The 27,217-nt window shown below is 41.7% G+C and overlaps 1 protein-coding gene across 1 annotated transcript; it reads right to left on the bottom strand.

Moving 5' to 3' along the window:
- Positions 1-732: 732 nt before the first annotated feature.
- CCN4 (cellular communication network factor 4) lies at positions 733-26,811 on the bottom strand. The gene is made up of 5 exons (XM_053467190.1): positions 26,548-26,811; positions 7,881-8,157; positions 3,809-4,066; positions 2,348-2,541; positions 733-1,628 (listed from the first exon to the last, which is right to left on the bottom strand). Exons 1-5 carry the CDS (start codon positions 26,593-26,595, stop codon positions 1,329-1,331), a joined length of 1,077 nt encoding a protein of 358 aa, XP_053323165.1. The 5' UTR covers positions 26,596-26,811; the 3' UTR covers positions 733-1,328.
- Positions 26,812-27,217: the final 406 nt, after the last annotated feature.

Below are 27,217 nucleotides of genomic sequence, written 5' to 3'. Positions count from 1 at the left end.
TTTAGATTCTCGGTGCTCACATTTATTTCATTTTATTTTTTGGCTGTGTATCGCCGCAGATATTAAAAATTATATTTTTAAAATTCAAATTTAAAAAATCATTTAAATCTTTTATGGGATAAACGTATATCCATCCATAGTAATGTCTTGCTTATGACTTTTTGCTGTTTTAACATGTTGTTTTCATTTTAATAAATTCATAATTTCCTTTTTTCACTGTATATGTCTTGATTTCAACAAATCTAAGCCCATTTTGCTTTATTATTATGTATACGTTTTCCAGTATTCTAATTGCATTTTCAAGTATTTTGGGCAGAAAAACTGTGATTTAAGGTGTTGAAGGAGCTCACTGTACATGTCAGAATGGGGTAATTGTATTTATTAAAAAATAAATAAACATTTAACTTTGCACTGTGGGTCTTCAAGTTTTTTTTCGGTGTTCCTTATAGCAAACCTTGGCAGAGAGTGAATTGGAGATGGGATAAGGGCATTCGAAATAAAACACTACCGTTTACTGAAAAATAGTTGTAAAGTGCGCTTTCGCAACATTTTTAAAAACAAACATTCTTCAATCAGTGGACAGAACTTAATTTCGCAATCTATAACTTTACAGCCACATTCCATTTTCACAATTTTTGACCTAAAATGGCCCTTAATAAATTACCCATATTGTTGGAAATAAGCAGATTTCTTAATTAAAAAACATTATAAAGTAGGGTCATGTCACCACAGTTGTTTTAAAAAAATAAACTTTATTATAATTTGAAGATTCTGGAAACGAGTGAAGACGGCTGCTCCCGTTACACACAAATAAAATGAGATTCTTACATCCATATAATCTTCTTTTTTAACCTGAAAGTTCCATAATGTGCTAAACCATGAAACGGAAGAAGTTGGAAATGTGAAATCTGATTTAATACCAACTGGTAAATAACTGCTCTTTAAATTAAGATAAAATAATGTAAAAAATCTGGTTTCATTTATTCTCCAAAGAAAAAATTAAGCGATATCTGGAACAATATACAAACATCATGAATTATCTTCTTTAAAGGATTGGATTCAGGAGCCGTATGTCTATCCCATGCATGTTTAACCTCTACCACTTCTGCTGGGAGGCTGTTCCGCTAATCTACCACCCTAACTTTTCCTTCAAATGGCCTGCTATCTGATATTTTAAGAAATACTATAAAATGTGTACTAAATTTAGCACCTGTTTCAACAACTTCACAATAGAACATAGCACCAAGGAGAACGTCATTTGTAGCCGGTGACGTTCACTGGGTATTTTGCATTATGATATTAAAATATGTTTCTGTTTTTTATCTCCTTCAGTTGACAATCTCAGTATAGTCGTGGTAATTCTCCAGATCTGCAAAAATGTCATTTGGCTTCCTGCAGCTAAGGTTACAAAAACAAGCATTGATCCACATGACGTTCCAAGAGAATCCAGTTCTGTCGGGGCATTCGAACCTGACTTGAATGGTCTTCGATTTGTAGGGTGTACAGCATCGGCCATCAGTGCAGACCCCACAGTACTTGGGTCTGTAAGAATTCTTGCTGACACAACCAGAAATGGTGAAGTTCTTTTGTTCTTCTTCTCTGTAGACCCCCAGACACTTCTTACCAGGCTACAAAAAAAAAAAAAGAAAAGCGACTAACATTTGCAGACTACTTCATAGAATCTATAGTATGAATACATGACTATCCCTGGTCCCGATTTCATTCTCCAGTTTCTGGGACACTTTACCCCCTGATTCACATGGGGAAGAAGTTAGGAGACAGCGGTAGCATCCATGTGCAGGTGGCTGCTCGGAAAGTGGCCATATCTGGGGTTGGCTTTCTGCCTCTCTCTGCCCCTTTGCCACACATCCCAAAACAGATGTACTGACTTGGACACCTGGAGGGGCTACACATTCATAAGTAGGGTACTCAGTAGAACTCCCATTCTACTCAATGGTTCTTGAGATCAATGGGAAAAGTGGTAGCCAATTGCATGTATTCTGTCTAAATGGTCATGTTTTAAAAGCATACTTGTGATTGGCTGTTGATTTGGAACCTCAGCTCTCTTTGACTTCAATTAGTGTGCTACTGAGCATGTGCAGAAGCCCGCTTCCTGCGTACACTTCCTGGTTTTAGTAGAGGCGGCTGGGGGAGGAGCTGAATGAGACAGATGTCACATTTTATAACGCCAAAAACGAAAAAATGAATGCACAAATTTGCATTCAGTAAAGTAAACTGGCATCAATATAAAAGGGACTCCAATGTGTGCTAAAAATTCATTGTGCTACAGATCATTTTATTAATGATTAAACAGATGCATATGTAAGAAAATCAAAGGCCATCTTACCCTTATATGTTTGGTAATGTCCACTTCGCAAGGTCTCATGTTACACAGGCGACGTTCCTTGACCAGCTTGCACTTGTCATTGTCGTTGGAGATCCGGGTAGATATTCCCATTCCGCATGTTTTGGAGCATGTGCTCCATGGGGTGGTTTGGATGATGCAATTGTTGTGCCATGACTCGCTTTCACCACCATAGGCTAAAACAGTAAAAGAATGACATGAGTAATGGCTAAATATCACTTAGGATAATCTTAGGTTGGGGGGAATCCGAATTCTATATTGCAAATATGTTCTTACTTTTTATATTAGGAAACGTTATGTAAATTAAAAAAAACAGAATATGATATTAGTTAAATCAAAATTAAATGATTGTGTAAATTAAGCATGGACATTCATTCGCTCATTCATTCACTCATTAAGCCAATAGCAGGGAAAGAAAGCCAAGGACTGAGGTGCACGAGTGTCATTGTCACATTTGTGGTTAGAATCAATTCCCGCCATTTTGTTTCTGTCAAGGCTTCCTAAGACTTGTTTCTGATTGATACATCCGTAAAAATGGATGATCGTTTAGGACGCCTTTGTGCGCAAACCAGCGCTGGAACTAATGTGCAAGCGAGCTGGCAAGCAAGAGATATGTTCGTCTGAAATCATCTCTTGCAAGCCAAGGACTTGGGGGAGCAGGAAAAGAAAGCAAATGTATGTGGAATAAGAGCATTTTTAAATGAATACAACTGGATTAGTCAGCTGTACATAACAAATGAAGGGTGAACAGCTGTTTGTGTAATTTTGGCATAAAATAATTTTAGTTCTTCCAAAAAAAACTTTCCTGTAAACTCTTAACATTGAAATTAGACACCAAGAGCTGGCGCTAAACAAAAAAAAAAACACTGCAGGGAGGGACCATGAGGCCTACAGCCAGCTAGTCCATGTGGCATTATTGTGTTTTTATAGAAGGTTTATAATGGTTGAATCAAGGACATTCTAAGAACTCGGAATCCCTTGCGTATAGTGAGGTAAAATGGCAAACCTTCAACCAGCTTACCCTGATAATTATTATGACATGGTGACATTATACTGTTCAATGTCAGAAACAACATAGAAAAAATATGTTTTAATGCATGGTTAACATAAAAATGACTTGATACTGAGCTGGAATGTTAATGTATGTTTGTGAAAGAAAGTATATTTATATGTTGGAGCCCTACGGGTTTGGCCCGGAACCTACAGTGTCACTTTACTCTTTCTGTGGTCAGGGGAGCAGCGTTTGGTCATGTCCATTCCCTCTTCTATTGACTGACCACTTAAGGCTGCCTAGTATTATCTCCTCCCCTATGTATTCTAGCCCCACCCCATTCATGAAGCCACTCCCTCAGAAGTAGGACAACTCCAGGGAAGCCTACAATGGGGAAGTTCCCAAGTATGAGTATAACCTACGAACAGATTGACCAACATCTCAACACAAACCTGGAGAAGCCACGTGTCGGGGGGATGGCTTCCTGAATCTTCTTGAATCATCGCATATCCATTGTTCACAGCATTTCCCAGCCATTTTAACACGTTTCGGGTTTTGACACCAAACTAGAGGTGGTCTTGAGTTTAAGCAGAGAGGGACGCATCCAACATCCCCGTTCAGACAAGTGCAGTTAAATTTGCAGTTGGGTTGAAAGCTCTGCCCGTTGACGTATCGAACTCCATTGAGGACACATCCGACCCCGGTCATTTCTGGCAAATTATAAACGGGAGAGAGAGATGAGAAAACAGGCGCAATCATGTTCAGGAATTTGCTTGTTATAACATTAATAATGAGGTTTTTTTTTCTCTTTTAAAACAATCATTAATCAGCCAACAATAGCACAGCCAAAGGTTATCACAACGATCATTCCACAGACGGGAGGCAAAGTAGGAAACACAAATCATGTTTTTGAAGCTGGGTCAAGCCGCCTTCAAAAACATTGGCTGACTTCAAACGTTACTAATCAAACTAATCAATATAACTAGTATAATACAGATAATATATTAAAAAGGCTGACATTACATCCAACAGAAACCCATTTCAGAAAGACATGAGCAGCCATACATTTCAAGAGGACCTCCAGTAAGGAGAACAAAATGCACGCACGCTCTGAATACCAGAGACATGTAACAGAGAACTTGTAATGCACAACTTGTAATGCACAACTGGCAATTAAAGGCCCAGAAGGCCTTACAAATCTTTGTAACTTTTGCCTTCTTGTCTCACTTAGTGTGTCAAATGATATATAAAACAATTTAACTGATATAGAGATGCCGTTATACATATGAACTTCCAGTAATAGAGAAATATTCTTATTACTTTTAATTTAAAGTAATATTCCCACCAGATGTTTTGAAAGTTTCCATAGACTTGCCTATTTTCTCAAAACCAAAGGATTCTGGGTAGGCGCATGCAAATAAGGTCAACAATAATCAGCTTTTGCATCTATATCTACTTTGTACATGGATCCCTTGAAAGTAATTGTATGCGCCTACCCAGAATCCCTTGTGGTTGTGGCAGCACCATGAGATTTTTGAGGGAAATCCATCACAGTTACTCACCATAACTTATGTAATGGTATTTCTCGTGCTACCCCAAGCCTCAACTAATAAGCCCTTATCACAACCTCATGTTGATGAGGACACTATTAAGGAGGAAGTTTAGAGAGGTTGTGTTGTGTTGTGTTGTGTTGTTGTGGCAGTGTGTTGTTGTGGCTGTTTCTTGCTCCTGGATCCTGGAATGTGCTGATTGCTATGTTCAGCTCTTCTGTATACTTTCTGGCTGGGCACCTGTGGTAAATCTGGACAAAGGAACTCTTCAGCCAGGCTGCATCTTTCTGGCTGGGACGATGAAAGGCCAGCAGGTTGAAGAGACCCATTGCACACAGCTTTCTGACTTGGATGAATAGGAAAGAAAGCTGGGGTCCTGAGCCTTCTTGCACCTCTTACCTGGGTTTTGTGTAAAGGCTGTCTTGTACAGCGGGGAATTACTTTTAACCCCTTAACGACAATCCCCGTACATGTACGGGGTTGCCGTGCAACGGGTTAACGACAATGCCCGTACATGTACGGGCTGCCGTTAAATAGCTGCATCGCCGCGATCGAGGCATGTCAGTAACACTACCCCCCTACCCCGATCACCTTGTGATTGCTCCGAAGAGCAACCACAAGTGCCATCCTGTAAATGACGTTGCCGTCATTCACAGGATGGCATCAACAATAGAAATGAGTTCATAGAGGGTCTATCCAGACCCTCTTGTGAACTCTCGAGCTCCTCCTGCAGGTTGAATGCAGGTACTGCATCCAACCATGCAAGGTCAATGGAGCCCAGCTCACTAATGAGTGATTAGTAAAAAAAAAATTTAAAAAAATTTTTAAAAAAAAAATTAAAAAAATGTTTAAAAAAAAATAAAAATAATATGGTAACATATAAAAATCCCCACTGTCACCAAAAAAAAAAAAAATTAATAAGCAAGTCCTAAAATTCTTTATCTTTACAAAAATTCCAGCATGGAAAGAGTTAAAATATTGGCATTATAAATGCCCATAGGGTGTCTCGTATTAAAAAATGCATGAGTGGATGGGATAAATTGAATTGGCCGGGTTCAAAGGTGTCCCAAATATGGGACATGGGGGCAGTAGGATCAGATGTCTAAATGGCCAAAAAATACACACCTCACAAAGGCGGCCTTTTACCTCCCAAATAACCCAACAAACCCATGCATGTGGGGTATCACTGCGCTCAGGAGATGTTACTGAACACATATTGGGGTGTTGTTTGACACGGACATGCATGTGGGGTATCACTGCGCTCAGGAGATGTTACTGAACACATATTGGGGTGTTGTTTGACACGGACATATACCAGGAGCGATAAATTTATACCTGAAGTACAACGTGTGTGAAAAAAATACAAAAAAATGTACTACCATAAAGTTTCACAAAGGCTGGTGGTAAAATTAGTGCATGGAAAGGGTTAAATTACCAGCATGTGAAATACCTTGGGGTGTCTAGTTTTTAAAAATATATGACTTGATGTGGTAAATTGCATTGGCCGGCTTCAAAGATACCCAAAATGGCACATGGGGGGAAGAATTACCAGATTTGGAAAAAAAAGGTTTTGAAATAGCAAAACGCTACCTGTACTTATTGCCCCATAACGTGCAGAAAAAAGCAAAAAAACATAAAAACATTGGGTATTTCTAAACTCAGGACAAATAGTAGAATCTATTTAGCAGGTTTTTTCATTCGTTTTTGCAGATGAGTAAAAGTTTTTTGTTTAAAAAGTGAGAAAAAGTAATTTTTTAACAAAAAATCCCCATATTTTATCATTTTTTTTTTATAGTAAATTAGATGATATGATAAAATTAATGGTATCTAAAGAAAGCCCTGTTTGTCCTGAAAAAAACAATATATAATATGTGTGGGAGCACGAAATGAGAAAGAAGAAAATCACAGCTAAACAGTAACACTGAAAAACGTTAAAATAGCCATTGTCCCACAATATACTACGAGTAAAAACCCCTATTGTCCTTAAGGGGTTAAGGAATCCATGTATAACGTGGATATAGAGGCAAAGGGTGATCATTATTGACCTTATTTGCATGCACCTACCCAGAATCCCTTGTGGTTGTGGCAGCACCATGAGATTTCTGAGGGAAAAACAAGCCTTCTGTCTTGTCTGGTGTCTGTAGATGAATGTTTAACCCCCAAATGACAAAGCCTGTACATGTATGGGCTCAAAATGCATTGTTTTCAATGGGTTTAGGGGCCGCCATTGTCCTTAAGGGGTTAATAATGATTCTTTTAACCTTTAACAAAACACTTTTTTATAAATAGACTCAGCTGTCTTAGTAATAGGCAGTAAAGGGGAGACCCAATCCATGCTGTTCTAAGCTCAAAGAAAACTGTTGACTGTTTTAATACGATTGGTGTATATTTTTTAAACATTTTATCTACGAGTTGCCTTGTTTTCATCATTTGTTTTATTGCTTCATTGCAATTTTTGAATTAAGAAATAAATATGCAGGCCCACATACATTTCTTTGTATAGCATGTTCCCACCAAGCAATAAGGAGTTAAAGGAGAGCAGAGTAGATTTACTCCGGGTACCAACCGACCCTTTGCAAACTCTAGAAATCCTTTTTGCATTACTTGGGGCTGTAGGTTTCACCATAGGGTGAACAATTTACTGAAATGGTAGTGGATCCATGGAATAGCCTTCCAGCAGAAGTGGTAGATGTTAATACAGTGAAGGCGTTTAAGCAAACATGGGATAGGCATAAGGCTAAGCTAGATATGAGATAAGGTCAGGGACTAAGGAAAGCATTCAGAGGTTGGGTAGATTAGATGGTCCGAATTGTTCTTATCGGTCGCCAGTTTCTATGTTTGTAACACTTATCAGAGTTGTATAAACCATGCATTCAAATATTCCATTAAACATTAACCGGTAATTATTTATTCGTTACACAATTATATAAGGAACCCATTAATAATAATAAAGTAGTATATTTATTTTACTTACGTCCACATACACCCACTTCGTACCTAGGACTGTCCCTGCTGTAGTCACAGTACAGTCCTTTGTGAGGATCACACGTGTCAGCTTCAGTGCAATTCTCTCCCAGCTGTTTAGCGCATGCTCTGCAGCAATCGCATCCGTCTGTCACCAGGCTGACTCCTGCTGGACAAACAGGGGCGACCTGGGGACAGTCACACGGCCATTTACAATACTGCACCCGTACGTATTCTTCCGTGGCCGCCGTGGGAGGTGGTATTGTAGTCGTGTTTTGCGAAAGTATCTAAAAAGTGTCAAGAGAAAAAAAAAAAATTAACAGACTTAATAAATAAATAATAAAATACATTAGGGATAGTTCTGGGGTTCTTAGAAGTTTTGCTCCAGAATGAATTCTCACTTCCCACCAAGGGAAGTAGACAGGGACCCCGGAAGCATGCAAAAATTACATCAAAAGAACACAGCTCTTCTTCCTAAAATCCCTACTTGAGCTTAGAATTAATGAAACCAATGGTTAGAGGCATGTGTTATAGTATTGTTTTGGTAAATACTAGAGAAATGTAAAATCCTGAACCCGTCTATCACAATGCATTCTATGCTGGATGTTATGCATATATAAACTCCTGCGCAACAGCGACACCAAGTGGCTGTGGGATACATTGCATCCTTTATTGAGTTTATTTCTTCTGCTAACTTTAACGAACACTTTTTCATAAACAGACTCAGCTGTTTTAATAATAGGTAGTAAAGAGGAAACATTTCACATGGCCAAAACAAAGGATGTAGGGATGTAATTATCAGTGATGTATTCATGGGGCCATTTCCCTAGGCTTGACGCATGGCAGTGCCCCCAGCAGTCCCCTAGACGTACTATGCTATAGATGACCTTCTTGTCTTCTGTCCGTCTACTTTGTGCAGATCGTCAAGATACAATATCGTATCTGCATTCTCAGCAGCTTATTGGGCACTGCAGTCCAGTAGGGAGGCCAATCGCCCAATAGGCAATTACATGGGGACCCCTTATACTGTATATACATATATACATATACAGTATATACACAGTATATATAGTGGCCCTGGTGCAAAAGTCAATTTTTCCCTCATTTTTTATGGGCACTTGATGATTAGTTCCTAGTAAAGTGGCCGAGACCTGGCAGCCTAGGGCCAAAATACCCCACTGGTATTTAGAAGTGTGGCTTTACCTTTTTATGTGACTGTGCCCTATCATTAACTATTTATGTAATTAATGAAATAGGTTAGAAGATTAGTGTTGTCTATGTATACACTTTTGCTCCCACTATATACATTATTAGGGCTGGAGATCATGTGGGCCCGAAAGAGAGACACGTGGGAGTTAAGGTGCAGAAAACCTCCCAGGCTTGGTTTTCCTCACTAACATGTCTGGTAGCTGATAATAATGGGGTATGGACCCCTAAGTATAAAAAAAACTCATTAATATCGTCCCCGTTACTAACTGCTAGGGAGACAAAGCAGGATAAATACCATAGAGAAGAAATCTCACAATATAGAGGTGTCCTGAGTGCAGGCGCCATCTTGAATCTGACTGAAGTCTTGGTAAAGCCTCCCTTCCTAAATAAAAACCTTCCCTCTTGGGCCATTGAGATGTTGGTATAAGTTGAAGACCTCCTTGAGCATAAAACCCCCCTCAAGACCCTGGGATTATCTCCTGGCAGTAAAATAAGTAAGAGGAAATAAAGCCATCAGGGGGCTATATGTATAAAAGCTGAATTGCAGAATTCTAAAATCTGAGCAGTCGCCAAGGAAACCAAGAGAACGATCCTGTTTATAATTATATGTATATTGTGAGGAAGTTTTACTTTATTTGCGGGGTTCTGAGACACCGGCGAATGTACACTGCGCATGTACAGTAGCGCTGCCTCCCAAGCCCCTCCAGCATCCCAATTTGCCGGGGGTTAAAGTTGGGAAGTATGCCTACGCATAACCTTCATTAAGACCCAGGGTTTTCAGGAAGGATCTTAAGATATATATATTTTTGGCACTGAAAAAAATGTTGAAGTTCTGCCAACCTTAAAATGAAGTGTTGAATGCGTGTTAAGTCTGCGGCTTTTTAGTTTTATGCTCGGGGATCCAAACAATATAAAATATTGCGTCTGTTTGGGGGCCGTCAATCACGGAGCACACTGTCAGGTTTCATTCTACAGGAACGTTAAGCCAGAGGGCCTTAAAGGACCAGTACACTAAATTATTCTACGTTTGGCGTTCATCCTAGGGTAATACACATCTTCCCATCCCCCTTCTGTCAACGCCAAGATCTACATGATTTGAAAATGGATCCCTAGCCCTCCGGGGCAGAACCCCCCTGGACCAATCGGGGGGGGGGGTTTAGAGAAAACACGAATTGCACCTTCTAGTAAGTTAAACAAATACCCTGAAAGTTTTATCACTAAACAAAAAAAAACAACTTTTTTTTCAGTTTCTATGGCAACCTATCAGTGGCTTTCTTTGTATCACATGTCAATTTTATGGTTCCCGGGCAAAATTAGAACATTTTTACACAATTATAAAATAAAGAATTGGAAACAACGTTGCAGATCTTGATTAATAGATAGCAGCAGCATAAACAAATAGGGCTCTGTTGAGCCTTTGGAATGGCTTGGCATTATGGGAGTTGAAGCCCTCCAAAAAGAGCCCTCCTATGACCTAAGTAGTGAACTTACAAGGTGAGAAATTCTAAGCGTATCCATATGGAAGGAATGCATGATATAAAATAAATGTCAGCTTCAGGCTGTGAGAAGAGAAGGAGAACAATCTTTTTTTTTTTTTTTTTTTTTTGCTGAAATGTACATTCCGTATATATGACATCATTAGGATTTTTTTTTTTTTTGCATGATACATATTCCTGATGTCTGGGATTTTCAAAACGTTAAAGCCAAGGGTTATCCGTGAGTACAGTGCAGTCCAGAGAGTCCCAGCATCATCACCATGACTGATCCGCCGATCTCCAGACAAACTGCCAAACGGCAAACTAACTGGGATCGTGTCAAACTACGGAGCGGAGCAAAAAATGTCAAGATGTTTGGAGCCGGAACAAAGTAACCCCAGAAAGAACAACCAGAGCTTTGGAGTTACTCGGCTTCAGGAACTCTTTCTTTGCTACAACAAATTCTAACTGCACTTTCATAATTTGCCTTTTTTTCATTCAATAGGGGAATAGATTAGAACAGCGGTAATCAGACTACGGAACGTGGACTCCAGGTAGACATCAGGAGGTGTGAAGAAGAGAAAGTGCTGTTGTATGACATCATATCCAAGCGCTCTGCATTTTGTGGTAGCTTGCGTTTAAAGGGGGTCACTGCCTTAGGTCCGACCCAAGGAAGCCCCCCGCAGCAGCCCTGCGACCTACCATACAGTCTCCTCCACTATGTGTCTGCCTTGTCCAATAGTTTAAATGGGCCTCCTAATGGCATACTTCCCAACATATTGGGGTATGGACATACCTGGGAACTTGTGGGCTCAGGCCACCCGGAGCCTACCCTTGCAGGACGTGGGCAGGACTACCCACTGATGTCTGTGAGCAGTCCCGCTGATGTTGGTGGGCAGTCCCGCTACCATCAGTGTGTGGTCCCACCAGCAGACATTGCAGGAGACACCTCTATTGAAGGAGGAAAGGGTGACTTGGGAGTTGTGTGTTCTCCGGGCCAAACCTGGAGAGTGTGGATGCACTTGGGAGGAGGCAGGACCTCAGACCCACCACACATGAGCCACCTCAGCATTACAGTCCTAAAGGGTAATCGCATGGGAACAGCAACAGAGGTCTCTGCTGCAACAGCACATGCCACCATTCATTATACAGCTTCCTGGGCGCCGATCAGAGGGGATCAGAGGCCGCCACGTGGGACAGTGCCTGAAAACAGGGATTTCCCCCACAAATGTGATCTCACAGTAAATCCATGTCTGTCTTCTGTGAAGCTGAAGCAAGCTGGCTCCATAATTCCATAATAATGTAAGCAAGTTTTACTTTACTGAGAGGGAGGGTGGTAGATAAAAAGAATAGACTCCCAGCAGAAGTGGTAGAGGGTAATACAGCGAGGGTATTAAACATGCATGGGATAGGCATATGGCTCCTGAATCTAAGACGAGACCAATGAGGTTTGAGTCTTTACAGCAGGAAAAACAGGCCACATGGGGCCGATCTGCCATCAGAATCAGTGTTTCTATAACAGTTTCCCCCATAGTTAACTCGGTTGCTCCTGAGCTCGGGGTTTGGGGTACAGAGTGACGACCCTTCTGGATCCTCTCATGTTTCCCGTAGACCTGGTTAAGGGAAACAGTAACTCTGATGTGAATCGAGGATAACTCTGGATCCGGTGAATCCACCCCACTCTGGTTACTTGGCGTTTTCTAATAATACTGTGTGTTCTCTCTCTGATGTGTTTGCCGTCTGTCTCTGCATTCGAGTCTCGCGGCCTCACCAGCTTCTAGCCTCGTGGATTCTCATATAACGATTCGTTTCCCTTGGTTTCTAAATATTGTGCTGGAATTCTTCCATTTTAGAAGTATTGGAGTCAGCTGGCCCGGGTATATGGAACTGTGTGTCATACATGCACCGTATGTAATATGTCACGTGTTGTATGGCCATACCTGTGGACCTTCTAAATGCGCTGACCCTGAGAATCCTGAAATATTAACCCTTTAATAGCCCATCGTGAAGATTCTGTGTAGTCACTCGCCAAATGTGTCACCCAAATGGCTCTAATACCGGTCCTCATGGAAACCTCCACTTGTCATTATTTAATGATACATTTAATCGAGTCACCTGCATTCAAGCAGGGATATCAACCATTAGATACTGGGAGCAAAAGCACCAGTTGAGAGTTTTAGATATCATCACAACACGGGAGAACAGGAATTAGCTCCAGACCCTGAGAATCTGCCCCTTCACCCTGAGATTGGATCAAAAACCCTAAGAGTTGGCAGGTATGCGCATGGGACAGTCCTGATTTTTGGGTAAATCAGTTCCACAGTATGGAAGCCCCCCTTACTTGTCCAGTTTTTTCTGGGATATGATGTCATACACCTAGTCTTTTGGAGTTTTCACATAAGAGTAGCCCAAACAGCAGTAATATTCCTTTATCTCTGGCTGCGCGGTCGTTTGGAATATTTCCCCCTTTACAGCAAACACTGTCTAAATAATCCCCGAATTTCTGCAGCCCGACCGGACAGATTAAGGACGGACCGTCATACCAAGTAAAACAAGTGTAACTCAATTCCGTGGAAACCATCTGTTATTTGTGTTACTATTAGTATTCAGTAGTGGAGTATCATACCTGCCAAATGTCCCGCATTAGGAGAGACCCTCCTTCTTTGGCATGCAAATCTATCTGTCCCTCTTTTCTCCCCTGATGTTCCCCTCTTCTAGGAGCTCAGTATGTTTGCTGGGTATGAGGGTATCACAGGGTTCCTCAATCCCTAAAAGCTGCAGTAATTTGAGTTTCAACAGCAGAAATATGTTTTTAAATGAAATAATAATAAATAAAATATTATTAAATACAATTATTCTATTATTTTTCTTCTAAATGTTTAACTCACTTATATAAATACACAGTAAGTCACAAAGCCATATAAAACGTTCTCATAAAGCCCTGCACCTGGCCACGCCTCTAACCACACCCACAAAATAAGTTTCCTTTTTTGGTTACTTGCAGTGTTGGGAGGTGTGTTCTATTAGGCAAATTTTCCTTCAGTTCCCATGAACCCCCGGTAAAGATTACACTGGCCTCCTTCTGTCGGCCCGAGCAGGAAGATGGAACCCGTTTCATGTATTGTTTTATCAAACTGCATAAGAACCTCTAGTGATAGTGATGCATATCTCCCAACTCTCCTGTTTTCCACAGGACAGTCCTGATTTTTAAGCATGCTCGTCAAGGGTTAATTACAGGTGATAGGATTGCTATTTAATTTTTTTCCTTACAATACAAGCTTCATGGAGCTGGCTTTGCCCCTTGGACTGTGACACTGGCACTTATGACATAGGCATACCTGGAGCCCTCTCTTTTTGGTATGCGGGTAGGCGGTCCCACTGACATCGTGGGCGGTCCCCTCATGTCAGCGGGCGGTGTAAAGATTCAGACCTTCCTCAGTCCTTGTTTTATATTAATCCCATGCATGCTTACATTTCCTTACTGTATTGACCTCTACCATTTCTGCTGGAAGCCTGTTCCACATACCCATCACCCTTTCAATAAAAACATATTTAAAAAAAAAAAAACAACCCGAGCTTCTGAACCTCCAGCCTTAATCTATGGCCTCCTGTCCTAGCGCTTCTCCTTCTATGAAGTATACTTCCCTCCTGTGTCTGGTGCCGTTGAGTGCCAAAAGTGAGGATCTGTGATTCATTCTGCATTTATCAACAGAGCTTTCTCTTGTTAGCTTTTTCTTTTCTCAGCAAAATATCTTGGCTCCAAATTCCAGTTTAGCTGGACATGTTTTTATGTCTTAGTCATTGTCTATCCATCCTCTCATGCAAAGAAAAAAAATATTGTGTTTAGTTGACTGCATTTCTGATCTGACTATGATTTTATTACTTTAGCCAGACGTCCCAATTTGTCTTTTAATTGATAACATAAGCTCTTCCTTCCAGGTTCACATGGAGGAGCTGGTAAAAAGAGCATGGTAGGTAGTTCAGCTTTACTGTAGGACTGCAACTGGCCACTAGGTGGTGCTGCAGAGCTCATCTTTTTGTGACTTTAATATACTGTGAAACACAGAGACCAGGGAGGAAGGAGGGATTTGGGGATGAAAGCGGGACTGCTTTTCCTAAAGAGGGATACTTTGGTGGTATGTCATATTTTTATTGTGTGTTTATTCAAATAGCATATTACACTAGTGAAAGAGGTAAAAATATTATTAGATTCATATCATATAAATTCAATTATATACAGTATAGTCACTGCATAGAATACTACGTAATCTATTAAATGATTCCTAAAATATTTTGACATCAGACATGTAATAATGCAAAAGGCAAACATAGGTGGTGATTGGAAAAGTAACATAAACAAAAAGGGCCTAAAAGGGCAGTAGGGGAAAAATAAAAATGTATACCCTGTTCAGACTACATGTTGCACACAGCTCCAATATGGCCTTCCTCTGATGTAGCGATGCTTTATGATGACATATCCCAGCGGTCAGCTTTTGATAAGCTGTTTGGGGCAAAAGAAGGCAAAGTGAAGTTGTTTGGGACAAAGACGGCACAGACAAGCTGTTTGGGGGCAAAGATTGAACTGATAAGTTGTTTGGGGTCAAAAGTGGAACTCACAAGCTGTTTGGGTGCAAAGCTGGCACTGTGAGACGTGTTGCTTGGTGAAGTTGGGGGTCCAGGGGCAACTTTCGCACTAGACCCTGTGGTTTCTAGTTATGCGCCTGCACTGGAATAAAGTGCTGGTTATTGTTGAGAAGGGCTGTTTTCCCTCATATGGATTGCATGACTATAGTTATTATTAATTACTTATTAAGATACAACCAGGCTCCTTATGTAGGGGGTAATCCAGCCTTTTGTTGCATGGCTCCATTTCAGAACATCCGCAAACTGTTCTAAACTCAGATCTTCTTCGTCCAAAGATGAGCAAAAAAATCTCATTCTGAGCATCAAAAGATTACTGGAAGCCAAACACAAGATGTGTTAAAACTCTAAATACCTGCTTTTAACAGTCAATGAGGCATTGAGGAAAAAAGCGCATGGTGCCAAGGTGTGCCAGCCTGTCCATGTGTGCTTAGTGATGGAAGAAACAGCATCGCAGCCAGAGCGTTCCCTCTGTGAGCTCCAGACCCTGCATTTTTATGCTCCTTAGTCCTGTCACTTTCCTCCAATCCTACTTGTATCAGTTTAGTGCAATAAATAACTTTGTGTAGCGTTACTACCGATATGGGCAGGTGCCGATAGCCAGGTCCGGGTCCGTTCATTACGAGGGCAGGAGCGCAAACCCTGTCCATCTCTGAAGCAGCCAGGCTATGGAAGGAAAGTGCGCTAACTTTAATCAATGGGAGCGCATTCCGTGCATGCACATGGGGGTCTCATTAAACCCTCCCTTGATGTTCGACAAACTGGCGCTTTAAAAGTCACTGGCAAGTTGTATGAAGCTGAAAGTTAATTTGTTTTTTACATTTTGGTACAGATGATTCCTTTACTAGCTAACTGTCGTATAATGGATTGCAAGCTTTTGCGGTACAACTCTATAGCTATTTGTTTTTTTAGGGAAGGTGAGATCTGGATCCCAAGGTGGCACAATTAGCGTTATCTAAGCAATGTTCAGTTCTCTTCCTTGTTCTTATCCAATTCTTGCAAAGCCAAGAATCAAGAATAATTAGCAGCAACTCGATTACTAAATGGGGTTCCTGAGAACAAGAACTTTAGATGACTGCTCCCATGGCACACAAGTAACACTGAGCTGTTTTCATGGAAAACAAGGAAATCAATCAGCCTTTTAAACTTAAACTTGGATCAGCAAACACAACGTGCCATTGGAACACAGGAGTGATGGGAGTGATAAAGGGCCATTGGAACACAGGAGTGATGGGAGTGATAAAGGGCCGTTGGAACACAAGAGTGATGGGAGTGATAAAGGGCCTCTGTACGCCTATGAAGAGATTCCATTTAAAATCAGCCGTTTCCAGCTACAATAGTCATTTATAACGTTAACCCCGTCTGTGCTGGATTTCTGATCCATTTTGTGTTATTTTAATGGACAAAATCTGCTTTTGTTTCAAAAAGAAGAACATTTCTAAAGGACTCCAAACTTTTGAGCAGTAAATAGCTTATCTTACGCTGTACAAAGCCGCAACATGTAGGATGTGGGAAAAGTGACAGCTCCAATAGAACACCAGCATAACATCCATTCACTAAATACGTGCCAAATACCTGCAGACCTTATCTAATAAAATATTTAGTCAATCAAGAGGACGTGTAAAGTTATCAGTGTTTTCCACAGCCCTCGGCGTGATCTGTTTCGAGTCCAGACTAAAGTTGGAGGAATGTGGACTCCAAGCCGTACCCTTAAGGAAACAGCAATATGGAAATGTCAAATATTCACTTTTAACCTCAATATGTGGAAGCAGAATGTGGTGATACTAAACCAGGTCCCTCCAAAACAATGCATTATTCATTGAATATATGACTGCTAGGATCCTCCTTTATGCCAAAATGACTTGATTATATCAGTAAAGGACCTCTCAAGCGTCCCAGTTCTCGTTGGACAGTCCTGATCTTCAGGCACTGTCCTGCGTAAATGTCAAGTCAACGAAGATCTTTTCCCTTAAAGCAAAGACCTCCATGGCAGCCCCAGGTGGCCACCTCTTGACGTTATGAGGCTAAGCACCTCATGGTGTCTCTGTGGGTAAGGTAGGAGGGTGAGCACGTCCCTGGTGCTGCCCTTCCTCTTCTCTAGCCACATCACCAACACGCGATTTGGAAATCTAAAATGTTGGACGCTATCCTTCGGGGGGGTTCTGAGTATATGGGTGCCCATGTATAGCAGTTACAAATACATAACACATAAATCTGCCCCATAGCCCAAAAATAAAAGAAAAGGCTGATTAGTGGCACATTCTTCAAATGGGATTTAGTTTGTGTCATTTGTAAAAATAGGTGTGATTGTCCCTTTAAGCGAAGGGATTAATAATGCTGACGGGGGGGGTGTAGCCCCCCCCCCCCCGTTTAGTTGATGTAAAGGAATTAGTGTGACACGGTATATTGTTTACATATAAATGCCCCGCTCTCGGGTTTCCACTGATGGATGTTTACAAAGCCCCGCGGACACATCATGAAAGACAGTCCGGAAAGTGGCATTAAAGTGCTTCGCCTATGAACTCAGGAGGAATTTTATTTGTCGTTGATACTTGACGTTGGGTTCGAGCACCACCTCTATGCCAATGTTCCAGTTTACATCTTTGTCATCTAACCTCTTGTCCTCTCTTCTAACATGCCACAACTTTGAGCTTCTCAACATCTCTGAGTTTCTGGTTGTTTCCCCCTTATTCACTATCCACCATTCCTGACACCTCAACCACTTTGAAGAACTTCACAATCTACACTTGACTGCACTCTTCCCTTCATCCCTCATATCCAGGTGTCCACCAAGTCCAGCCGTCTTCACCTGCGGAATATGTCTCAAGTTCATCCTCAAAGGATTATTATTAAAATACAAATCCATTCCCTTTTGATATCTCCTCTGAATTTTTGCCGCTCCCTCTCTCCCACATTCTCGGCTCCAATCCATTCTGAGCACCTCTATAATTTTCTTACCCCATTGCTCCTCATCTGCTGCCCTATTACAGTCCATCCATACCCTCCAGAATAAAAATTACAATTCCTCCCCTACGTATCTGCTCTTATCTCCAAATACTCTCCGGTCTCCTCACCACTTCTTCCGACTCATGAATTCCAAGATGCTCTTCCTGTTCTCTGTAGTTTCAACGTTCTCCTACTTTTTCTGACTTTAGGTATTCACTAAAAGCTACTCTATTCAGAGAATCATTCACCCTACCCTCCTAATACCCACAACCTGCATCGTAAAAGAAATAACATAACCCAGAGTGCGAAGTCTAAAAATGGTTAATTTTAATGTCATTGTTAATTTTTTTATTCTCTTAAAGTATTTTCTTTAGATTTTTGCTCAACTCTTGACTTTTAGAATGAAATCTATAGAACCGGACTTCAGTTTAGTATTATTTATGCCCTGTATACTGATAAGCCTTTAGCTAATTACTAGTTTTCTCTTGTCTGCCAGGGAAGGCCTAAGGGCCACTGACTGCGGAAGAAGAGTTTTGCTCTAGAAATTCTAGAGTTGCAGGAACATTCCAGATCTCTGGCTCAAGCAGTTGGAACGACCTTGGTGTTTTCTGCTTTCGTGCTTAAAGTTCTATATTGTTTCTTCATTGATTATTGTGAGAAAACCAAAAAAATCCTTTCCCAAAAGATAAGGACACATCTCGCCCATTTAGCCAAAAGAGCATTTGTGAGGTCAGGCACTGATGTTGGATGAGAAGACCTGGTTCGCAATCTCCGTTCCAGTTCTTCCCAAAGGTGTTCGATGGGGTTGAGGTCAGGGCTCTGGGCGGCCGGTCAAGTTCTTCCACCCCAAATGTATCCAACTGTGTCTTTATGGATCTTGTTTTGTGCTCTGATGCAAAGGCATGCCGGGATAGAAAGGTCTTCCCAAAAAGTTGGAAGTATACAACTATCTAAAGCATCTTGGTATGATGTAACATTGACATAACCCTTCACTGGAACTAAGGGGCCCAGACCCTAAACAACAGCCCAGGATTTTACGTTTTTTAGCCTTTCCGGCTGATTTTTGGTTAATTCACTTTACTCTATAAGAGCTTCCCTGTGTTCCGCGTCTATATGTATACTTTGGGGTTTTCAGTATTATAGGTGTTATCATCGTCAGGCCATGATAGTTAGCTTTACTAAGACGATCGACTGAAGTCTATTCATTGCTTGTTTGACCCAAGTGGTGGGACATCTCCTACCGCTTACTGGGGTCACAGAACTGCGCCTTTATGTGGAAGAGTCCATGGACTCAAATTCCCTTTATAATAATGTATGCATGTCTACAGATAGTAAAAACTGTGTTCTAAAATTAATATACATCAAAAAATTGACTATATAAGATACTGCCCTTATTTATCAGGGTTGGAAAGAGTCATAGTCCTATATCCATTAGTTTATTATTTTTAGACTATTGATATATATATATATATATATTTACTCACAGAGACTTGACTTTGAATAAAATGAAATTGTCAATTTAAAGACCTGGAGTGCTGACCATCTTTTGAAAGTGTTATATATATATATATATATATATATGCACACACACACATATATGTATATAAAAAAATAATACATATATATGTATATATTATATATATATATATATATAAATATATATATATATTATTTTGTATATATATTTTCCAAAAACTACATTCACTATGGATGACACATCACCACCAGGCGGTTCTTTTAATTTTAACGTGAGTTCAAATTCCATTCTCCAGATTCCATACACAAGCAGCTCAGGGGGAGACGGGGATTGCCAGCAGCTATTATTATTTTAGCTCATCTTGACATATTGTTTTTGGCTGTCAATCCTGCGCTTGCCCCTTTTTTCCCTTATGATAGACGATAGCAATCATTTGAGAATAATGACTGTTTAACTACTTAACCTAAAGTACCTTTTTACTGCGGAGCCATGGCAACTGCCATTCCCGTTTTTTTATGTATTTTCCTAGAAAGTATTATTCTGTTTATTAACAGGAATCCAGAGCTCACAGCATCTTACCAGAGTTTGGTATCTTTTCCAGATTTTCTGTCCAAACCTGTTTAAGCATTTTAGTTTCTGAGTCTGTAGCCCAGTGTGTCTAAAAAGTCTAAAACACTTAACAGTATACAATATATATATATATATATATATATATATATATATATATATATATATATATATATATATATATATATATATATATAGTGTGTGTGTGTACTGTTTTGTTTTAAATATACAGTGCCGTGCAAATGTTTTAGGCAGGTGTGAAAGATGCTGTAAAGCAAGAATGCTTTCAAAAATGTATTTTTTTCAATTAACAAAATGCAAAATCAATATTTGGTGACCGCCCTTTGCCTTCAAAACAGCATCAATTCTTCTAGGTTCACTCGTGCACAGATTTTAAAGGAACTTGGCATCTTGGAGAACTAACCACAGCTCGACTATGGATTCAGGAGCCTGAGTTGCTCCTCTCTCCATGTAATACCAGACAGACTTGATGATGTAGACATCAGGGCTCTGTGGGGGCCAAACCATCACTTCCAGGACTCCTTGTTCTTCCTTATGCTGAAGATAGTTCTTAATGGCTTTGGCTGTATGTTTGGGGCAGTTATCATGCTGCAGAACACATTTGGGGCCAATCAGATGCCTTCCTGATGGTATTTTGTGATGGATAAGTATCTACCTGTACTTCCTAGCATTGAGGAGACCATAAATTCTGACTAAATCCCCCAACTCCAGTTGCAGAAATGATCCACCATGCTTCACTGTAGCCTGCAGTCCTTCTTGTTCCTCTCTCCAGCCTTTTGCTACACCCAAATATTTCAAATTGCAACTCGCCAGCCCAGAGCACCTGCTGCCATTTTTCTGCACCCCAGTCCTGGTGTTTTTGTGAATAGTTGAGGCACTTGGACTTGTTTCCACATTGGAGATATGGCTTTTCGGCTGCGAGTCTTCCATGTAGACCACTTCTAACCAGACTTTCGGACAGTAGATGGGTGTACCAGGGTCCCACTGTTTTCTGCCAATACTGAGCTGATGGCACTACTGGACTGATTGTGAAGAGACAAAAGCATGTGTCGGGGCTGGGGGTGCCGGGTCTGGTGCAGGGACAGGTCCAGGATCAGGACCCTGTGTGGGCTAGGCAGGTGTAGATGCACCTGGATGCAGATGGTTGTCTTGCAGCTTTAGGCTTCTTCCTAGGCACCATCAACAGGCAAGGAGCAGGCAACTGGCAGTGGAAAGGAGTGAGGAAACTGGCAGATGGCAGCGGAGTCTGGGGAGATGAGGTCAGGCAAGCCAAGGTCATACACAGTAAGCAACAACAGCACGGTACCAAATTATAACTCAAAGAATAATCACAGTCCAAGCCAAAAATCAAAATCCAGATAACAACAACCAGGCGATCACGAACAGAGTCCAACCAGCCAGGAGTCATAACCAGAAAATGCAGAGCACAATCAAGCAAGATCCTCAACAATGCTCCACAAATGGAGCCTGGGATAAACTGTGGTTATAAAGGCCCATAATTACCTGACTGGCCACAGGTGTGACAGGAACCTGACGCACACACACTCCACAGGGGCATGGGGAGGCCATAGAGCTTGCTGGTGGCAAGACATGATGTGTCTTTCATATGTTGCATTGAGTTTCCTTGGCCGACTTCTGCATCAAAAGAGCTTGGACAGAACATCTGAGAACTCATGTCTGCCTGGGAGAGACCTTGCTGCTGCGGTATAACTACCTCGTGTCTTGTTGCTGTGCTCAGTCTTTGTGAAACATGTCTATTTTTGAAACCATTCTTATTTTACAGCATTTTTTCACACCTGCCTAAAATGTTTGCACGGCATTGTATGTAAAGTATTTGCACAATTTAGGTTGTAGAGTCCTTTAGATACTGCACCGATGCCCGTTGGGCCAGTAGCCAATAGAGCTGGACACTAGACCATACTGTGGATCCAAATCGAGTCTTGCCGCGGTCAGTGGCCGCCTGCCGGCCTGAATTCAGCTATAACAATACCAGACAAATTAACAATGACTCTTGCTTCATCACCGGACACGTCACACATTCTTACGCAAAGCTTCCAAAGGGTTAAAAATGTTCCTTTGCGTTTTTTTATACCCTTTTGACCCCTGTTGCCCCCTGTTGTCTAGTGTTAGACTGTGATCACACACTGAAAGGTCACTGCATAAAACGCCCCTGAGGCAGGTCAGCCTAGTGGCAGATTATACCATGGTGCCTTTACCTTTAATATATTACCCTCAGAGGAATTTACCTTCCTGGATCCTTTCCACGGACCTTTAAGAGGCCAAAGGTGACCTCTTTAATCTGATAAGGAGGACATTTTTTTAACTACCAAGTAAACCTGCTGTGGATCAAACGATCCAATCAAGAAGCGCACATAATAAGCATACCTGAGATCTCTCAGGATTTGCCCCGAGCCTCAGGGATTTTCTCCCAATCTCAGGGTAAAAGGGGCAGATTTTCAGCGTTACACAGTCTGGAGCCGAGTCCTTCCAATATACTTTTGCTACCAGTTTGTTATGGTGGATTATCCCTGCTTGAATGCAGGTGAATCAATTGAATGTATCATTAAATAATGGCAAGCAAAGGTTTCCTTGATGACTGGTATTAAGAGCCATTTGGGTGCCACATTTCTTGAGTCACTACATAGAATCCTCTCGATGGGCCATTAAGGGTTTAATATTTCAAGAGTCTCTGGTGGCTCATTTAGTTTAATACCCCTTTTTTCTCTATCAGAAGAGAGAGAGAGATGACCCCTTCCGACTCCCATCATACACAGCGAGCCTCTTGGTAGACTGGTGTCTGAGGTTGGATCGGCATGATAGGAATGGTAGTTCACAACAGCATTTATGAGGATTCTGACCATCTGTCTTAGTGGGTTTTGCTGGCTGTGAGTGATGAGATCTGGATTTCAGAACGGCTTTGACACCATATTTTCACGATTGAGGGATAGACAACTTTTGTCTAAGAAGTTGGATGCCTGGGTGTGATGAGAGTTGGAATGCACAACACACAACACTCGAGGGGGGGGCAGAGTTTGGCTTGGCCCTGTATATTAGGTACTTTATTGGTGAAATACCAGTAATAGCAACAAAAAAAGCTGTACTTGTGGCGGGAGATAACATCATTTGCCTTAAGGTCACACATTCCTTTTACCTGCATTTTAACCCTTTGCTTACCGACTAGCTAGCAACAGAATAATAGACTACGTAGAAATAACGACACAGCGATCTGGAACAGAGAGCAGGTTTTAAACTAAAAAAAATCTCTTTTCCTCACCCAACCTACGGCGAGCAGATCTATTCACTAAAGTCTGAGTCGCCTTATAGAGGAAACTTGTCTATTAAGTAAAAATTGAGGTGTGGTGAAGTTGGCAGCCGAATTACTCCATGAAAGCCAAATCAGTGGAGTGAGCTGAGTCACAGCTAAAAGTCCCGTTTTGGTGAATAGACCCATGAGAGTGATAGGAGTTGACAACAAAATACCAAACACCGGTATGCTGCCCCTTCAGACCAAATGGTCCTCAGAAGATTAAACCAGCAATGTATTCAGGAATAGGCCTCAGCGTAGGGCGGCAGGTCCAGGCGGGGCGACCCCGCTGCAAAACCACGGGGGCAGAAAAACCTTCAAGGTCCCCTCGTTGTGTTACTCAACGGACTGGTTACAAAAGAGATATCCGAGCTCCACCCGGGAACTTTCTTGCTATGGCTACCTGGAGACTACCCTTGCCCCGTTAACATCAGTGGGCGGTCCCAATGATGGGGGCGTGCCTGCCGACATCAGTGGGCGCTCCTATTGACATCTCGCAAAACACACCCATTTAAAGGGGAAATGGGCGGGGAGTGAGGCGAGTCAAGACCCCGCTCCTGTGACCCAGGGAACCGGAGAGTTCCCAGGTAGGAGGATATGATGTCATATACCAAGTGGTAGGCAGGGGCATTGAAGGGGGCAGTTAGGGGCCTAGGGCAACGGTCAAGGTAAATACACCTCTGGTTTAAACTGTAACTAGCATTAAAATACACATAAAACGTTCCAAGAACACTCTGCCGCCCGGCTTGTAATGTGAGAAAAATATAAAAGCAGCCGGCGGGAAACTCTACAAAAACCTTTCCAAAAACTGCAATAAAACCGCATGATGTCACCGAGCAGAATAAACGACAGACGTGCAGCGGGCAATACTTTCCCCACTTGTTTCCAAGCTGAAAAACTTTTTTTATCACTTTCCAGAAATCACCGGGGGGGAAAAAATGCCAGCACAGCAATACACCGTGATGTCTACAGGGACTCTGCTTGGAAATCCAAGACAAGTGGCGGGTATGGTTCACATAATACTGAAAAGTACATAAAGCCAACTTGTCAAGATCGGTTTCCAATCATTTGTTTTGCTTCCTGGCAGAGCGCTCCCCGACACATGGCTTTTATTACATCATTATACAGTTATAACTCTTACTATGAGGACAAACACTAAGAAATATTTTGATACACAAATAGAATGGTGGCTTGAAGCAGCCAATCAGTGGCCAGAAAGTGCTGCCATTGAACTCATAGGGGGCGCTTTCTGTGCATGCAGGGCTCACTGAGCCAGAACTGGATCTGATTGGCTGTAAGTATATCATGTAGCTGCATCTGATTGGCTGTGAATGTGAATCTCCTGCGCGGAAAATAGCTGGGGAGCGGGCAAAAGGGCAAGTGTATATGGGGAGATTCTGCAGATACCCCCCCATGCATGTCCAAAGGGGGAACCGGGTAAATTTCCAGGGACCTCTCGGCTATCATATGTATTAAAGAACACATAATGGCCGAGGCTTCTTGCTACTATATACAAAAAAACTTCAAAAAACTATTATTCTAGACCATTTTGATGCATAAAGACGAATAAACTTATCTGCAGACCTGGAGGCCGCCATTGCTGTCAGTCATGGGATATTTTGGGTGACTTTCCCGGCTCAAACACCACACTCAGCTGATGCTTTATGGCAATGCTAATGGAGTCTGTTACTCCATAGACTATCATTAGTCAGAGAGAACATCTGTGTGATTAACACTGAGCCATTCTTTTATTCCGCACAGACAGATTGTGGGAGATTCCCTTTAATGTCTCTGGAGAGGAAAAGTCGTTTTAAATATCTAGAAAGATGTTTAAAGAATAGGGAAAGTGTTCCGGAAATAAATTAAAATGCCCTGAAAAAGAGACCTCTGTTTCTGTTATAATATCTGCTGATGAGTCTTAAGTGGTCTTGGAAGCTTGCACTCTAATACAAATGTACTTATCCAACGTAGGTATTACTGTAATATACTTTCATGGATAAACTATGTGCCAGGGATAAAGAGCTTCTGGCAATTCAGATGGTGGAAATGTCAGCTACCCAGCTGGCCTCCAGTGATGGGAGTTGGAGTCCACAGTATCTGTAGTATTCTTTGCCTCTTAATTCAGTTGGTAAGGGAAAGCACACTGTCAGCTGAAGGATACGCGGCGGTTAATAAGGAGGCTGCAAGTTACTGCAAAAGATAAACGCTGCACATTGTGACTGCAGACTAACAATGCCGGCTGTCTGCTCCACGGCTTCCCTGCAGACCGCGCCACGTGTGTACAGGGACAGTGCTTTGTAAATATAAAGCTGACTTCTAGTGTACACTGTCACAATCAGAGCTGGGTACACTGTCAGAATTAGTGCTGGGTACACTGTCACAATCAGTGCTGGATACACTGTCACAATCAGAGCTGGGTACACTGTCACAATCAGCGCTGGATAAGCTGTCACAATCAGTGCTGGGTACACTGTCACAATCAGTGCTGGGTACACTGTCACAATCATTGCTGGGTACACTGTCGCAATCAGAGCTGGGTACACTGTCACAATCAGTGCCAGGTACATTGTCACAATAAGTGCTGGGTACACCGTCACAATCATTGCTGGGTACACTGTCACAATCAGAGCTGGGTACACTGTCACAATCAGTGCCGGGTACATTGTCACAATCAGTGCTGGGTACACCGTCAGAATTAGTGCTGGGTACACTGTCAGCCTCAGAGCTGGGTACATTGTCAGAATCAGATCAGGGTACTTTGAGTAAATCAGAGCTGTATGTACTGCCAGCCTCAGTGCTGGGTACACTGTCACAATTATTCTTTTCCGATGCACAGAAAGTAATGACAGCGAAAAACTAATTTTTATTTCAGGGGGAAAAAACCATTCTTAATTTCCCCTTCAAAATAACTCTTTTTATTAGTCTTTTTTTATTAGTCTTTCCATTGATTACCGTCTTTGGCTCATTTATCACCGGCCGCGCCGTTTAACCCTTTCCCGTCCCGGCGAGCCATTGAACGAAAGGTCCTTGAACTCACCTGGCAAACGCTGCTTGCTGCTAGAATCCAGGGTATGAGCCACCTCATCACTGATCGCCCGCATTAAATGCATTGATTGAAGCCACACGCAGATCACTATTAGTGCAAAAGTCACCCCGGCGCAGGAATCGGAAGGTGTCCCTGAAGCGATACATGCGTGGAGTCAGATAAGAGCTTTTGTCTCACTCCTTAGCTCCTTTTTTCCTTAAAGACAGACCTGACGTCAGCTTTAAGGACAAACCCTACATTTTCCCATTTCAGACGCTCTCCCTGCCTCCTATTCTTTTCTCTCCACCTCCTGCCGTTCCTTCAGAGGCTTCGCCGTCTGAAGCTCCTTAAATACACATCATCGGTGTATAGTTTCCACCCGTCTTAACCCTCTGGGCAACTGAGACGCAAAAAGCGGGAGAATATCACACCCTTCCGTCACTCGAATGGTTAAATTCTATTTTATGATGTAGCTCTCGGCAGGTTAAGGATGGACGGTGACTTTGCAGGCGAAAAGAGTGCAAAAGGTTCTTTTCAATACCCCTTATTTCATAGGAGGAGGGATAAGTTCAGGTTATCACGTTATACTGCGCTGCAGAATATGATGGTGCCATATATAATATTATATATTATATTATATATTATATTATAATTATGTAATATTTTATAATAATATATTATA

Source organism: Spea bombifrons, chromosome 5 (assembly GCF_027358695.1).
Source record: "Spea bombifrons isolate aSpeBom1 chromosome 5, aSpeBom1.2.pri, whole genome shotgun sequence".
In the NCBI taxonomy this organism is placed as follows: Eukaryota; Metazoa; Chordata; class Amphibia; order Anura; family Pelobatidae; genus Spea; species Spea bombifrons.
This window is presented reverse-complemented; position numbering and strand designations above follow the sequence as displayed.